Source organism: Mus musculus, chromosome X, assembly GCF_000001635.26.
Source record: "Mus musculus strain C57BL/6J chromosome X, GRCm38.p6 C57BL/6J".
Classification (NCBI taxonomy): domain Eukaryota; kingdom Metazoa; phylum Chordata; class Mammalia; order Rodentia; family Muridae; genus Mus; species Mus musculus.
Genome location: NC_000086.7, coordinates 93,560,848 through 93,576,899, shown reverse-complemented (window position 1 = coordinate 93,576,899; position 16,052 = coordinate 93,560,848). Strand labels below are relative to the sequence as shown.

General features: G+C 38.9%; 1 protein-coding gene and 1 non-coding gene across 5 annotated transcripts in view; both read left to right on the top strand.

Annotated features, from left to right (window-relative positions):
- Positions 1-16,052, top strand: part of Pola1 (polymerase (DNA directed), alpha 1) — a 327,622-nt gene that overhangs the window by 55,488 nt on the left and 256,082 nt on the right. For all 4 annotated transcript variants that reach the window (XR_003953001.1, XR_878096.3, XM_006527905.4 and 1 more), the window contains exons 23-26: positions 1,022-1,121; positions 3,668-3,792; positions 14,881-15,030; positions 15,410-15,532. Coding sequence is in view for 2 of the 4 variants with exons in the window: in XM_006527905.4 (XP_006527968.1) it covers positions 1,022-1,121; positions 3,668-3,792; positions 14,881-15,030; positions 15,410-15,532 (498 nt within the window). In the remaining 2 variants the exon portion in view is untranslated. The remainder of the gene's footprint in view (positions 1-1,021; positions 1,122-3,667; positions 3,793-14,880; positions 15,031-15,409; positions 15,533-16,052) is intronic.
- On the top strand, positions 3,032-3,169 carry Gm23557. Its single transcript, XR_003953179.1, has one exon.

Genomic DNA, 16,052 nt, shown 5'->3' with positions numbered 1-16,052 from the left:
GCGAAATTTTGCTTGTAGACTGGACACTTAAAAAGTTTCAGATTTTAGACTTCATTTTGGGGCATACAACCTGTTCCTAGTATGGTTATGACCACACCAATCAGGTTCCTGGAGTAGCTTCTGTGACTCTGAAACTAAAAGTTTTTTGTTTTTCTATTTTCCATTTTATCAGCACTGATAGTTAATTAAGAATTTGGATTGAATGTTAAAATGTGACTTGATTTCTTATAGTTTGTTTTATGCACATTATTGACTATGGTACAGTAAACTTTAATTTAGATCTGTTGAACTTCTGCAGTGGTATTGAATGTTGGCTGTTAGTAAACTACTTGGAAATGGATTTTTCATTTTGTGGGTTTACTATTTTAATGAATCCATACTAATAATGACAATAAACCATGCATGAGGATACTTACTGAGTCCCAGCTACTTGGGAGGTTGAGACAAGAGGATTGCTTTTATATCATGAATATTAGAGTAGTGAATTTAATAAAACTCCTTTATAATTCCAAATTCTGTGTAATGCGAAAAGTTTTAATATCTATTGATTTCAAAATGAAATTTTCCTTTCCACCTTAAAAAAAAGACACAGTCCAATATAGCTTAGACTATCCTTTAACTTCTTATATAGCTGAGGATGCCCTTGAATTTATAATCCTCCTGGCTCAACCTTCGAAGTACTGGGATTACAGGTATGTGTCATCACACCTGGTTTTATGTGGTAATGGTAATGGAAACCAGGGTTGGTTTTGTAAGCGCTAGGCTAACCTATATCCTTAACACCCAAATGACATTTCTAGGATTTTAGAGACCTTTAAATATAGAAATCAGGAAAGCAATTATTTACTTAAGAAACTACCATGCTTGGTATCCATTTGGATCCACGAACACATTGTGATAATAATAATAGTTTTTCCCTGTAGGTAGGAAAGCTAAAGTAAAAGTAACTATTTTTGTAACCCAGTATTGTAATTCATTAACTAGTTGCTAGCTGGTGATGCTCTCTTTCCGTTTGAAATAGGGAGATGAAGATGAGGAAATTGATGGGGACACCAATAAATACAAGAAAGGGCGTAAGAAAGCAACTTACGCTGGAGGCTTGGTTTTGGACCCCAAAGTTGGTAAGACTTTGTAGCAGATTGGTTTGCACCTGGTATTGACAGTGGTTCTCAACCTTTCTAATTGTCTGACTCTTAATATAGTTGATCATGTGGTGACCCCCAACCCAACCATATGATTATTTTTGTTGCTACTTTATAACTGTAATTTTGCTACTGCTATGAATCATGACTTAAATATCTGTGTTTTCCAATGGTCTTAAGCACCCCTTGAAAAGGGGTCATTTGACCTCCAAAGGGTTTCGACTGATGGATTGAGATCCACTGTTTTAAGAAATAACTTTATATAGAGCTGGACTTAAGAAACTAGATCTTAGTTTTATCTTGGAGGTAAGCAAACTAGTCTCTTAATGACTTTATTTTTATCTTTTATGCATGTGAAACATGAATATAGTATGAATTCTTTGCTGTTTGTCAATACAGATTTAGTTATAGACCTTGTAATTTAAATTTCTTATATTTTAATATATGACTATATATAGACATATATATTACTTTTTTCTATTATTCAGCTTTTATTTTTTTATTAGATATTTTCCTTATATACATTTCAAATGCTATCGCGAAAGTTCCCTATATCCTCCCTCTGCCCTGTTCCCCTACCCACCCACTCCAGCTTCTTGGCCCTGGCATTCCCCTGTACTGGGGCATATAAAGTTTGCAATACCAAGGGGCCTCTCTTCCCAGTGATGGCCAACTAGGCCATCATCTGCTGCATATGAAGCTAGAGATACGAGCTCTGGGAGTACTGGTTAGTTCATATTGTTGTTCCACCTATAGGGTTACAGACCCCTTCAGCTCCTTGGGTACTTTCTCTAGCTTCTCCATTGGGGACCCTGTGTTCCATCTTATTGACTGTGAGCATCCACTTCTGTATTTGCCAGGCTCTGACATAGCCTCACAAGAGACAGCTATATCAGGGTCCCTTCAGCAAAATCTTTCTGGCATATGCAATAGTGTCTGGGTTTGGTGGCTGATTATGGGATGGATCCCCAGGTGGGGCAGTCTCTGGATGGTTCATCCTTTCGTCTTAGCTCCAAACTTTGTCTCTGTAACTCCTTTCATGGGTATTTTGTTCCCTATTCTGAGGACGAATGAAGTATCCACCCATTGGTCTTCCCTCTTCTTGATTTTCTTGTGTTTTGCAAATTGTATCTTGGGTGTTCTATGTTTCTGGGCTAATATCCACTTACCAGTGAGTGCATATCTAATGACTTCTTTTGTGATTGGGTTACCTCACTAAGGATGATATCCTCCAGATAAATCCATTTGTCCAAGATATATTAGTTTTTCTAGCTATTTAGAAAACTCTTAGCTTATAGGTGATAGAAAAATACGGAGTAGCTCAAATTTGGTTTCAGTCCCTGCTGCAATATGCAGGTGGCTGTTTGTCTTGTAGTAGAAGTACCTATTTTCCTTTCTTGATGTGAGAGTGACCTCAGTATTTGCCCCATACATGCCAGGGCTGGGTAATTTGGAAAGCAGTGTTAAAACAAATGAAATAACCATTGAATTAAAATTTAGCAGGAGAGTACCTTTACTTTGTTATCCAGAAGGGAAAGAGGATTTGCGATATTTAGAGTTTCATCTTTGTTTTTCATACCATCTTAGTTTCGAAGTGTGTATAGCTCAATAGTATAGTCATGACTAGGTACATGTGAGCTTTATCAAGTAACACAGGAGAAGACATTTTTAAAGAAAAGCAATTTTATTAGTTGCAATGAGGAGTGATATATTTGGTCTTAGATATTGGTTTGGGTGTTGCCTATTTAATGTCTTTTGACCTAAGCTTCCTTTTCTATGAAAAGGACACGATAGTATTTACTAGAGAAGCAGAAGAAATGAGTTGGATTGTGTGGTATAGAGATGAGAAGTAAGCTACTAATGCATGTTTGCAGTTAGTACTGTGTCAGTGGACATTTATATTGGCAGATTCTTCTTGAGGTGAAGATAATGTTTTTTTTTTTTTAATGAATGTCCTAGAGAAATAAAATAGCTTTGTGTTCATCCTTTTTGAGAAGAGAGGGTGAATCATACCTCTACTGACATTCATATATCTTTTTCTTGGCTGAATTTAAGCAGTTTTGGTATAGGCAAATGGGCTGTTTTATTCCTTGAAAGTGAGATTGTAAAAATATGAATGAATGAAAATACACCCCCCCCAGACACCCACCCATCTAACCACTCACTGAGTTTTTATTTGTGTTGAGGTGAGAGAGTAGTGGGAAAGAATGCTTAACTGTAGCTTAGGACATGAACATGATATATTTTTATAACAATTGACATTGGAAGGTGCTTGCAGATAATAATGGGTGCTTTGGAACTGCTGGGGAACAGGCTGGTTGTCACTGGTTCCCAAGTCTTTTCACCCTTTCTTTTGTGATATTGTTTTTAGTGTGATTGAAGTCATTGGATGATTTCTAGTTGACTTCTCACTTTTCCTGCTTTGCAGCACGGGATGGTATATGTTTCCTATGTATGGTACCTTCTAATAAGATATTTGGATGGCACTTTGACTTTTTTGACATTATGTGGCTTTTTTGTTTCAGGTTTTTATGACAAGTTCATTTTGCTCCTGGATTTCAACAGTTTATATCCTTCCATCATTCAGGAATTTAACATTTGTTTTACAACAGTGCAAAGAGTTACTTCAGAGGTGCAGAAAGCTACAGAGGTTTGTATTCAACTAGGGGCTCTTGAGGTCAATGTTAAAAGTATTCCTTAAGGAAAGAAAAGAGCCAAAGGGGTCAGGACCAGTTTTTCCTCTTTCCTCTTACTGGATGTTTGTATGTATGTCTCTGTATGTGTATGTGTACTTGTAGAGGCTGACTTCAATTATCTTCCCCATCTCCTTATTTGAGACAGGATCTCTCACTGAACCTGGAGCTTGTCATTTTTGCTGGAGCGGCTGGCTAGTGAGCTCCTGGGATCTGCCTTAGTCTCTCATCTCCCACCTGGGGCATTAGGGGTGTAGCACCATGTTGCCTTTATAAAATATTCAGTCTTTGTGTTTGTGTGCCAATGTAAATGTGTGTGTGGAGGTTAGAGAATAACTTTCATGAGTTACCCCTCTTTTCATTGTGTTCTGGTAATCAAGCTCAGGCTGTGAGGCTTCTACATCATGAACTTTTAACTCAGTGCTGGTGGCACAAACTTTTCATCCTAGCACTTGGGAGGCACAGGCAGGCAGGTCTCTGAGGCCAGGCTGGTCTGCTGCTGAGCAAGTTCCAGAACAGCCAGGAATACACAGAAAATCCCTGTCTCAATTCCTCTTCCCTCCAAAACTTTTACCTGCTGAATAATTTTGCTGGCCTTATTTTTGCTTGCTTGCTTGCTTGCTTGCTTGCTTGCTTTATTTATTTATTTATTTATTTATTTATTTATTTATTTATTATCAGATATTTCCAGGGGACCCTGTGTTCCATCTTATAGATGACTGTGAGCATCCACTTCTGTATTTGCCAGGCACTGGTATAGCCTCATACAAGACAGCTATACCAGGGTCCCTTCAGCAAAATCTTTCTGGCATATGCAATAGTGTCTGGGTTTGGTGGCTGATTATAGGATGGATCCCCGGGTGGGGTATTCTCTGGATAGTCCATCCATTCGTCTTAGCTCCAAACTTTGTCTCTAACTCTTTTCATGGGTATTTTTTTCCTTATTCTTTTTTTTTTCCATTTTTTATTAGGTATTTAGCTCATTTACATTTCCAATGCTATACCAAAAGTCCCCCATACCCACCCACCCCCACTCCCCTACCCACCCACTCCCCCTTTTTGGCCCTGGCGTTCCCCTGTACTGGGGCATACAAAGTTTGCGTGTCCAATGGGCCTCTCTTTCCAGTGATGGCCGACTAGGCCATCTTTTGATACATATGCAGCTAGAGTCAAGAGCTCCGGGGTACTGGTTAGTTCATAATGTTGTTCCACCTATAGGGTTGCAGATCCCTTTAGCTCCTTGGGTTCTTTCTCTAGCTCCTCCATTGGGAGCCCTGTGATCCATCCATTAGCTGACTGTGAGCATCCACTTCTGTGTTTGCTAGGCCCCGGCATAGTCTCACAAGAGATAGCTACATCTGGGTCCTTTCAATAAAATCTTGCTAGTGTATGCAATGGTGTCAGCGTTTGGATGCTGATTATGGGGTGGATCCCTGGATATGGCAGTCTCTACATGGTCCATCCTTTCATCTCAGCTCCAAACTTTGTCTCTGTAACTCCTTCCATGGGTGTTTTGTTCCCAATTCTAAGGAGGGGCATAGTGTCCACACTTCAGTCTTCATTCTTCTTGAGTTTCATGTGTTTAGCAAATTGTACCTTATATCTTGGGAATCCTAGGTTTGGGGCTAATATCCACTTATCAGTGAGTACATATTGTGTGAGTTCCTTTGTGAATGTGTTACCTCACTCAGGATGATGCTCTCCAGGTCCATCCATTTGGCTAGGAATTTCATAAATTCATTCTTTTTAATAGCTGAGTAGTACTCCATTGTGTAGATGTACCACATTTTCTGTATCCATTCCTCTGTTGAGGGGCATCTGGGTTCTTTCCAGCTTCTGGCTATTATAAATAAGGCTGCTATGAACATAGTGGAGCATGTGTCCTTCTTACCAGTTGGGGCATCTTCTGGATAAATGCCCAGGAGAGGTATTGCTGGATCCTCCGGTAGTACTATGTCCAATTTTCTGAGGAATCGCCAGACTGATTTCCAGAGTGGTTGTACAAGCCTGCAATCCCACCAACAATGGAGGAGTGTTCCTCTTTCTCCACATCCACGCCAGCATCTGCTGTCACCTGAATTTTTGATCTTAGCCATTCTGACTGGTGTGAGGTGGAATCTCAGGGTTGTTTTGATTTGCATTTCCCTGATGATTAAGGATGTTGAACATTTTTTCAGGTGCTTCTCTGCCATTCGGTATTCCTCAGGTGAGAATTCTTTGTTCAGTTCTGAGCCCCATTTTTTAATGGGGTTATTTGATTTTCTGAAGTCCACCTTCTCAATAGTCACAAATAATATAAAATACCTTGGCATGACCTTAACTAAGGAAGTGAAAGATCTGTATGATAAAAACTTCAACTCCTTATTCTAAGGAGGAATGAGGTATCCACCCATTGGTCTTCCCTCTTCTTGATTTTCTTGTGTTTTGCAAATTGTATCTTGGGTGTTCTATGTTCACACTAAGGATGATATCCTCCAGATAAATCCATTTGTCTAAGAATTTCATAAATCCATTGTTTTTAATAGCTGAGTAGTACTCCATTGTGTAAATGGACCACGTTTTCTGTATCCATTCTTCTGTTGAGGGACATCTGGTCTCTTTCCAGCTTCTGGCTATTATAAATAAGGCTGCTGTGAACATAGTGGAGCATGTGTTCTTATTACCAATTTGAACTTCTTCTGGGTATATGCCCAGGAGAGGTACTGCTGGATCTTCTTGTAGTATTATGTCCAATTTTCTGAGGAACCTCTAGACTGACTTCCAGAGTGGTTGTACAACTTGCAATCCCACCAGCAATGGAGGATCCACATCCTCACCAGCATCTGCTGTCACCTGAATTTTTGATCTTAGCCATTCTGACTGGTGTAAGGTGGAATCTCAGGGTTGTTTTAATTTGCATTTCCCTGATCATTAAGGATGTTGAACATTTTTTCAGGTGCTTCTCAACCATTCGGCATTCCTCAGTTGAGAATTCTTTGTTTAGCTCTGAAACCCATTTTTTAATGGGGTTATTTGAATTTCTGGAGTTCAGCTTCTTGAGCTCTTTGTATATATTGGATGTTAGTCCCCTATCAGATTTAGGATTGGTAAAAATTCTTTCCCAATCTGTTCATGGCCATTTTGTCTTATTGACGGTGTCTTTTGGCTTTCAGAAGCTTTGCAATTTTATGAGGTCCCATTTGTCAATTCTTCATCTTACAGTGCAAGCCATTGCTGTTCTGTTTGGGAATTTTCCCCTGTGCCCATATCTTTGAGGCTTTTCCCTACTTTCTCCTCTATTAATTTCAGTGTCTCTGATCTTATGTGGAGGTCTTTGATTCACTTAGACTTGAGCTTAGTACAAGGAGATAAGAATGGATCAATTCGCATTCTTCTACGTGATAACCACCAGTTGTGCCAGCACCATTTGTTGAAAATGCTGTCTTTTTTCCACTGGATGGTTTTAGCCCCTTTGTCACAAATCTAGTGACCATAGCTGTGTGGATTCATTTCTGGGTCCTCAGTTCTATTCCATTGGTCTACCTGTCTGTCACTGTATCAGTACTTTGCAGTTTTTATCTCAATTGCTCTGTAGTACAGCTTAATGTTAGGCATGGTGATTCCACCAGAGGTTCTTTTATTGTTGAGAATAGTTTTTGCTATCCTAGGTTTTTTGTTGTTCCAGATGAATTTGCAGATTGCCCTTTCTAATTCGTTGAAGAATTGAGTTGGAATTTTGATGGGGATTGCATTGAATCTGTAGATTGCTTTTGGCAAGATAGCCATTTTTCCAATGTTGATCCTGCCAGTCCATGAGCATGGGAGATCTTTCTATCTTCTGAGATCTTCTTTAATTTCTTTCTTCAGAGACTTGAAGTTCTTGTCATACAGATCTTTCACTTCCTTAGTTAGAGTCACGCCAAGGTATTTTATATTATTTGTGACTATTGTGAAGGGTGTTGTTTCCCTAATTTCTTTCTCAGTCCGTTTATTCTTTGTGTAGAGAAAGGCCATTGATTTATTTGAGTTAATTTTATATCCAGGTACTGCATTGAACCTGTTTATCAGGTTTAGGGGTTCTCTGGTGGAATTTTTGGGGTCACTTATTATATACTATCATATCATCTACAAATAGTGATATTTTGACCTCTTCCTTTCCAATTTGTATCCCCATGATGTTCTTTTGTTGTCGAATTGCTCTGGCTAGAATTTCAAGTTCTATATTGAATAGGTAGGGAGAAAGTGGGCAGCCTTGTCTAGTCCCTGATTCTAGTGGGATTGCTTCAAGTTTCTCTCTATTTAGTTTGATTTTGGCTACTGGTTTGCTGTAGGTTGCTTTTATCATGTTTAGGTATTAGCCTTGAATTCCTGATCTTTCCAAAACTTTTATCATGAAGGGGTGTTGGATTTTGTCAAATGCTTTCTCAGCATCTAATGAGATGATTATGTGGTTTTTGTCTTTGAGTTTGTTTATATAGTGGATTATGTTGATGGATTTCCGTATATTAAACCATCCCTGCATCCCTGTGTTGAAGCCTACTTGGTCAAGATGGATGATTGTTTTGATGTGTTCTTGGATTCAGTTAGTGAGAATTTTATTGAGTATTTTTGCATTGATATTCATAAGGGAAATTGGTCTGAAGTTCTCTTTCTATGTTGGATCTTTGTGTGGTTTAGGTATCAGAGTAATTGTGGCTTCATAGAATGAATTGGGTATAGTAACTTATGTTTCAATTTTGTGGAATAGTTTGAGAAGATTTGGAATTAGGTCTTCTTTGATGGTCTGATAGAACTCTGCACTAAACCCATCTGGTCCTGGGCTTTTTTTGATTGGGAGACTATTGATGACTGCTCCTATTTCTTAGGGGAAATGGGACTGATTAGATCGTTAATCTGATCCTGATTTAACTTTGGTACCTGGTATCTGTCTAGGAAGCTGTCCATTTCATCCAGGTTTTTTAGTTTTGTTGAATATAGCCTTTTGTAGAAGGATGTGGTGGTGTTTTGGATTTCTTCAGGATCTGTTGTTATGTCTCCCTTTTCATTTCTGATTTTGTTAATTAGTATGCTGTCCCTGTGCCCTTTAGTGAGTCTGGCTAAGGGTTTATCTATCTTGTTGATTTTCTCAAAGAACCAGCTCCTGTTTTGGTTGATTCTTTGTATAGTTCTTTTTGTTTCCACTTGGTTGATTTCAGTCCTGAGTTTGATTATTTCCTGCGGTCTACTCTTCTTGGGTGAATTTGCTTCCTTTAGTTCTAGAACTTCTAGGTGTGCTGTCAGACTGCTAGTGTATGCTCTTTCTAGTTTCTTTTTGGAGGCACTCAGGGCTATGAGTTTTCCTCTTAGGACTGCCTTCATTGTGTCCCACAAGTTTGGGTATCTTGTGGCTTCATTTTAAACTCTAAAAAGTCTTTATTTTGTCTCTTTATTTTATCCTTGACCAAGGAATCATTGAGTGGATTGTTGTTCAGTTTCCACGTGAATGTTGGCTTTCTATTATTCATGTTGTTATTGAAGATCAGCCTTAGTCTGTGGTGATCAGATAGGATGCATGGGACAGTTTCAATATTTTTGTGTTTGTTGAGGCCTGTTTTGTGATACAGTCAGTTTTGCAGGACATACCATGTGGCGCTGAGAAGAAGGTATATCCTTTTGTTTTAAGATAAAATGTTCTGTAGATATCAATTAAATACATTTGTTTCATAACTTCTGTTAGTGTCCATGTGTCTCTGTTTAGGGTCTGTTTCCAGGATCTGTCCATTAGTGAGAGTGGGGTGTTGAAGTCTCCCACTATTATTGTGTGAGGTGCAATGTGTGCTTTCAACTTTACTAAATTTTCTTTAATGAATGTGGCTGCCCTTGTATTTGGAGCATAGATATTTAGAATTGAGAGTTCATCTTGGTAGATGCTACCTGTGATGAGTATGAAGTGTCCCTCCTTGTCTTTTTTGATAACTTTGGGTTGGAAGTCAATTTTATTTGATATAAGAATGTTTACTCCAGCTTGTTTCTTCAGACCATTTGCTTGGAAAGTTGTTTTCCAGCCTTTCACTCTGAGGTATCGTCTGTCCTTTTCCCTGAGGTGGGTTTCCTGTAAGAAACAAAATGTTGGGTCCTGTTTGTGTAGCTAGTCCGTTAGTCTATGTCTTTTTATTGGGGAATTGAGGCCATTGATGTTAAGAGAAATTAAAAAAAAGTAATTGTTGCTTCCTGTCATTTTTGTTTTTAAAGTTGGGATTTTGTTCTTGGGCTGTCTTCTTTTAGGTTTGTTGAAGGATTACTTTCTTGATTTTCCTAGGGTGTAGTTCCGTCCTTGTCTTGGTATTTTCCCTTTATTACCCTTTGAAGGGCTGGATTCGTGGAAAGATATTGTGCGAATTTAGTTTTATCATGGAATACTTTGGTTTCTCCATCTATGGTAATTGAGAGTTTTGCTGGGTATAGTAGCCTGGGCTGGCATTTGTGTTCTCTTAGGGTCTGTGTGTGAACTATCCAGGATCTTCTGGTTTTCATAGTCCCTGGTGAGAAGTCTGTTAATTCCAATAGGCCTGCCTTTATATCTTACTTGACCTCTTCCCCTTACTGCTTTTAATATTCTATCTTTATTTAGTTCATTTGTTGTTCTGATTATTATGTGTTAGGAGGAATGTCTTTTCTGGTCCAGTCTATTTGGAGTTCTGTAGGCTTCTTGTATGTTCATGGGCATCTCTTTCTTTACGTTTGGGAAGTTTTCTTTTATAGTTTTGTTGAATATATTTGCTGGCCCTTTAAGTTGAACATCTCCATTCTCATCTACTCCCATTATCCGTAGGTTTGGTCTTCTCATTGTGTCCTGGATTTCCTGGATGTTTTGAGTTAGGATCTTTTTGCATTTTGCATTTTCTTTGATGATTGTGTCCATGTTCTCTATGGAATCTTCTGCACCTGAGATTCTCTCTTCCATCTCTTGTATTCTGTTGCTGATGCTCGCATCTGTGGTTCCAGATTTCTTTCCTAGGGTTTCCTGTATTGTGTCTGCTTCCCTTTTTAGGTCTTGTATGGTTTTGCTCAATTCCATCACCAGTTTGTTTGTGTTTTCCTGTATTTCTTTAAGGACTTCTACCCTTTAGCAGTGTTCTCCTGTATTTCTTTTAAAGTTTTTCTTGATGTCCTCTACCACCATCAAGAGACATGATTTTAAATCTGAGTCTTGCTTTTCGGGTGTGTTGGGGTACCCAGGTCTGGCTGAGGTGGGAGTTTTGCGTTCTGATGAAGGTGAGTAGTCTTGGTTTCTGATATTAAGATTCGTAGGTTCCCTTTCGCCATCTGGTAATCTCTTGTCTTAGATGTTCTAGCTGTCTCTGGCTGGAGCTTGTTCTTCCTATGATTCTGTTAGCCTCTGTCAGCAGACCTGGGAGTGTAGCTCTCTCCTGAGTTTCAGTGATCAGAGTATACTATGCAGGCAAGCTCTCCTCTTGCAGGGAAGGTGCACAGATATTCGAAGTTCGGACCTGCCTCCTGGCTGAAGATGAAGGCCTGAAACAGGGCTTGTCTAAGAAGCTGAATAGCTTCTGTAGTCTGCATACTCACTTGTGCAGACTAGTCATTGATCCTTGTTTTTGCTCTTTTCCAAGGTTTTGGTGATACAAACTCAGGTTGTCATGGTTGCTCAGTAAGCATTTTTATCCATTGAATTACTTCTCCAGCCCTAATTATGTACTTTTTTATTCATCCAAAATGAGGGCTGATAAAAAAGAAACTTAGATGGGTTCTGTATCTTTGCTAAAGCAATGTAGTAGAGGTTTAGTTTACTTACTATACAGTCTACCTATTTATAGTGTGTCATTTTTAGTTTCTTTTTTTGTATAGAAATATAACTTTATTACTTTGTATGGTAAAGTTAAATGGACTACTTGGCAAGTATGATAGGGATAGGAGACGGCAATTAATAGCCCTAAATGTCAAAGGTTTATTAGAACCTGTAGTCATGCTAAAACACTTGAACTCAACAGTGAAAAATGCATATATGCACACACAAACACACACACTACACATATGCACACAGTTAGATATACACAATACACATACACACAAGTATCCATATACACGTACAGACATACACACATATATACACACACAGATATATATGTATATATATTATACAGCCATAGCAATGAAAACACTAAAATGGATTTAACCAAAATTTACAGACAACTCTACGCTGGAGCTTAATAGAGAAAATCCTCATAAACTGTGGAATGACACAAGTGGCAAAGTCTTCAAGTTAAAAATGAATAGTTTTCCAACATTTAACAGTAGAAAGCTGAAGTGGGTATACAGTCAGTCATTTATTTATATCAGGACAAGAGAGTGATACAAGGCTCTGCATGTGCTGGTCAAGTTCTGTATCATTGACTGTATCCCCAGTTTTAGTTTCTTTATAGAGTTTGTAAACAATTACTTCATTCAGGGTGATTATTCCACAAAAGCAAAGAAACACAAAACTAAAATGTTTAGCTGTCACCTCTATCAACTTCCTTTATGGTCCTAGCTGTAGTTAGCCATTAATCCTCCTTATAAACTAAAGCTATTTTAATAATTCTTTGGTAGTATATGATGCATTGTTAACTCTCATCCTCACCTTCCCTTATTTCCTTTCTCCCTACAAACCTCCTTTCCACAATGATGCCTTTTTGTTTTTCTATCTATTGAGCTTAATCAAGGCAGTGTGTGACCTTGAGTTTGGAACTGTCTATTGGAGCTTGGTTTTCTCACCAGAAGCCACCAAGCTTTCTGACTGTGTATAGTTGCCTGCTCTGGACAGTCTGTGTAATTGGAATCCTACAGCATGTGAAGTTTGCTCATGTGTGGCTTGTTTCACTTAGCATACTGTTTTATCTGTGCTTGTAGCTTCTTCTGCACTGATAAGAAATTCTGACTCAGTATAGGACAGAATTATTACTCATCACATTTTATTTGTTTTACCCCCTTGTCCTCTTCTTCCCTCTTCCTGCTTCCCTCTGAGACCCCATTTGCCCTACAGGTTCTGAATTTATCTACCCTTTATTTTCAGCATGTCTGGATTTGTTTTTTTTTTCCAGTTCCAATTTCAGATTCCCAGAAGAGAGTAGACTTGACTGAGTTCGTCATCATCTCTGGTCCCATTACTTCTGTTCACAAGGATGGTTTCACTTTCTAAAAACCTGTTTGCTAAGAGTAGACCTATCTGAGGGACTACAAGATAATTTTAAAAAGAAATTATTACACAAACAACCCCTAAAAGTAGCAGCCGCTGTTGATAAATACTCTTTGGCTCTGTCCTGCTATTTTTTAAGCACAGTCACAGTTATCATTGTTCTTCCACAACTGATGCCCACCAGTGTTTTGCCTATTTGAAATTTTTATTTTGGGTTCTAAGTATATAATAGAGTGGAAAGACCCAAGAGGTCATCTTAAGAAGTACTGCCGGGCGTGGTGGCGCACGCCTTTAATCCCAGCACTCGGGAGGCAGAGGCAGACGGATTTCTGAGTTTGAGGCCAGCCTGATCTACAGAGTGAGGTCCAGGACAGCCAGGGATATACAGAGAAACCCTGTCTAGAAAAAACCAAAAAAAAAAGAAAAAAAAAAGAAGCACTATGCATGAGGCAGTTTGTGATTCTGCATTATATCAAAGGGAGGGAGCAGTTAGTGTCACGCTGGAAGTGTTGTTAGGGTTTCAGAGGAATTCTAAATGTCCTGACCCAAGAATCTTTCAGTTTCCTTTTTGTCTTTTGTTTTTTGTATTATAGAATACACTTTATTCAGGCCTGGGGAGAGGAGCTGAGCTGAGAGGTAATATAGAGAGAGACAGAGAAAAAGAGACAGAGTGAGAGACCGAGCCAGAGACAGAGAGAGCGAGCACGCAGAGGAGTGGAGGCCAGCCGTGACTGGAAAGAGATAGGGGGTAGTGGGATAGGGGGAGGGGAGCTGGAGGAGAGGACAGAGCTAGAGCACGAAGACAAGAGCTCAGTTTACCTTTTGTGTGACTTCTCTAGGTGCTGTAAATACAGTGGATGTTCTCTTTAATAAGTTCACATCATGTTCTATATTGCAAAACAATAGTTCCCTATAAGTGTTCATTTTATGATATTGATCATTATAAAATCAGGTACATTGTAAAGGCTGGGTTATCAAATTGCATTGACTTGACATGCTTTAAGCCAAAAGGTTTATTTTTAATTTTGAATCTTTCAAAGGGTAACTATGCCTGGCTGTTCTTTGCAGCCTGTTAATAGAATTAATGGAGGCTTGAGAAAAAAAGGCCTAATGCTTTCCCTGCTTTTTCCTGCTATAAATTTTAATATAAGTTGACTGCTGATTGCCTTTCTAAAATGTTGCTATTCTTCTGGTGATTGCAAAGCAATTTATAGGTAAAAGGTACTCAATAAATGCTAAGGAATATTATGTATGTGTGTGTGTGCGTGTGTGTGCGTGCACGCATTATGTACATTAAGTTTTAGAAATGTCATGACCTATAGAACTTCTATATTTTTAACAGCATTTACAGTAGTTGTTGTGAAACATTCTGTAGCATTTTGTTTGGTTATACAAATGCTATAAAACAAGAATTTTGCTGCTTTTTTTTTAATATTAGAAGTCTATCAGCATTTGTATTTTAAAAACAATTTTCCCAGACATGTTGCTCCATGTTTGTGAACTCCATCCTTTTACATTAAATTGAAATGTGTAAGTAACAAGTGTGAGCAGTAGAGACAGCAGCACAAGCTGATAGAATTGCAGGCAGGGGGTCAGTGGTTTATGACCACACAGATCTTTTTCTTGTTTGGGTTCTTTTGTGGTTTCTGTTGTTGTTTTGGTTTTTGAGGCAGTGATTTACTCTGTAACCCGTAGTGATCTGGGACATGTTATGTGGCCCAGGCTGGCCTTGACCTTATGATCTGTCTGCCTCAACCTCCCTAGTATTGGGGCTACAGGTTGGTACCACCACACTTAGATCAGCACCTTTTAAAACCGCTCATGTATTATTGATTTCCTCATACAGGAAAGACTCATAATTTATTTGACATTTCTATCGTATGTTTTTCAGGATGAGGAACAAGAACAGATCCCTGAGTTGCCAGATCCAAACTTAGAGATGGGCATTTTGCCCAGAGAGATTCGGAAACTGGTAGAGCGGAGAAAACAAGTCAAACAGCTAATGAAACAGCAAGATTTAAATCCAGACCTTGTTCTTCAGGTACGTCTTTTCTCTGCAAGGTGTTAGGAGACAGTTTCAGCTTCTAACACTTGATTATTGAGGAGTAGAATGAATAGAATGGTGTTGGCAAGTGTATGTGCTTATTTTATTTTGGATAATATCCATTCCGAAGTGCTAGACTGCTTGAGAATGGAAGGATTCTCTAGCTGTAAAATCTTAGTAAGATCTCACAGAATCTTGGGAAATTAGGGATCTGTCTGCTTGCTTCTCGGAGGATAAGGCAACAGCAGTAAGTGCCCCCCCCCCCCCCCACCACGCAGGATTGATCGGTTCTCCTCACTGTGATCTAAAAGGATATCCAATGTAATGTTTAAGCATTTACAGGTATTGTATATCTTTTGTCTTTGTTGACCTGCAGTATGACATCCGACAGAAGGCTTTGAAGCTCACAGCAAACAGTATGTATGGTTGCCTGGGATTTTCGTACAGCAGATTTTATGCTAAACCACTGGCTGCCTTGGTGACATACAAAGGAAGGGAGGTAAATTGCAAAATAAAATTGCCATCTGTAAATATATGCTACAATATGGGAGAGATAAGTTTTTTTACCTAGTTTTTACAGTTTCAAATATTTCTTCTTTAGAGTAAGTTTGAGACAAATAGGCATTTGAATAAGAATTCACTTGTCAGTCCTGCCTCTCCCCGTCTCTCTCTCTCTCTCTCTCTCTCTCTCTCTCTCTCTCTCTCTCTCTCTCTCTCTCTCTCTCTCCCTGTGAGAACACACACATGTAGTCTTTGAATGTCTATATGCCAGGCTTGCTGTAAGCAATAAAGAATGTGAAGTATTATGTACAGCTTATATTTGACCTAGACTGGTGGGGGAACATAGTTTGGGAAAACAGCTGAATAAGAATAAAAATGCCTAGGATGGGGCTGGAAAGATGGTTCAGTGGTTAAGAGCACTGACTGCTCTTCTGGAGGTCCCGAGGTCAATTCCCAGCAACCACATAGTGGCTCACACCATCTGCAATGTGATCTGACGCCCTCTTCTGGTGTGTCTG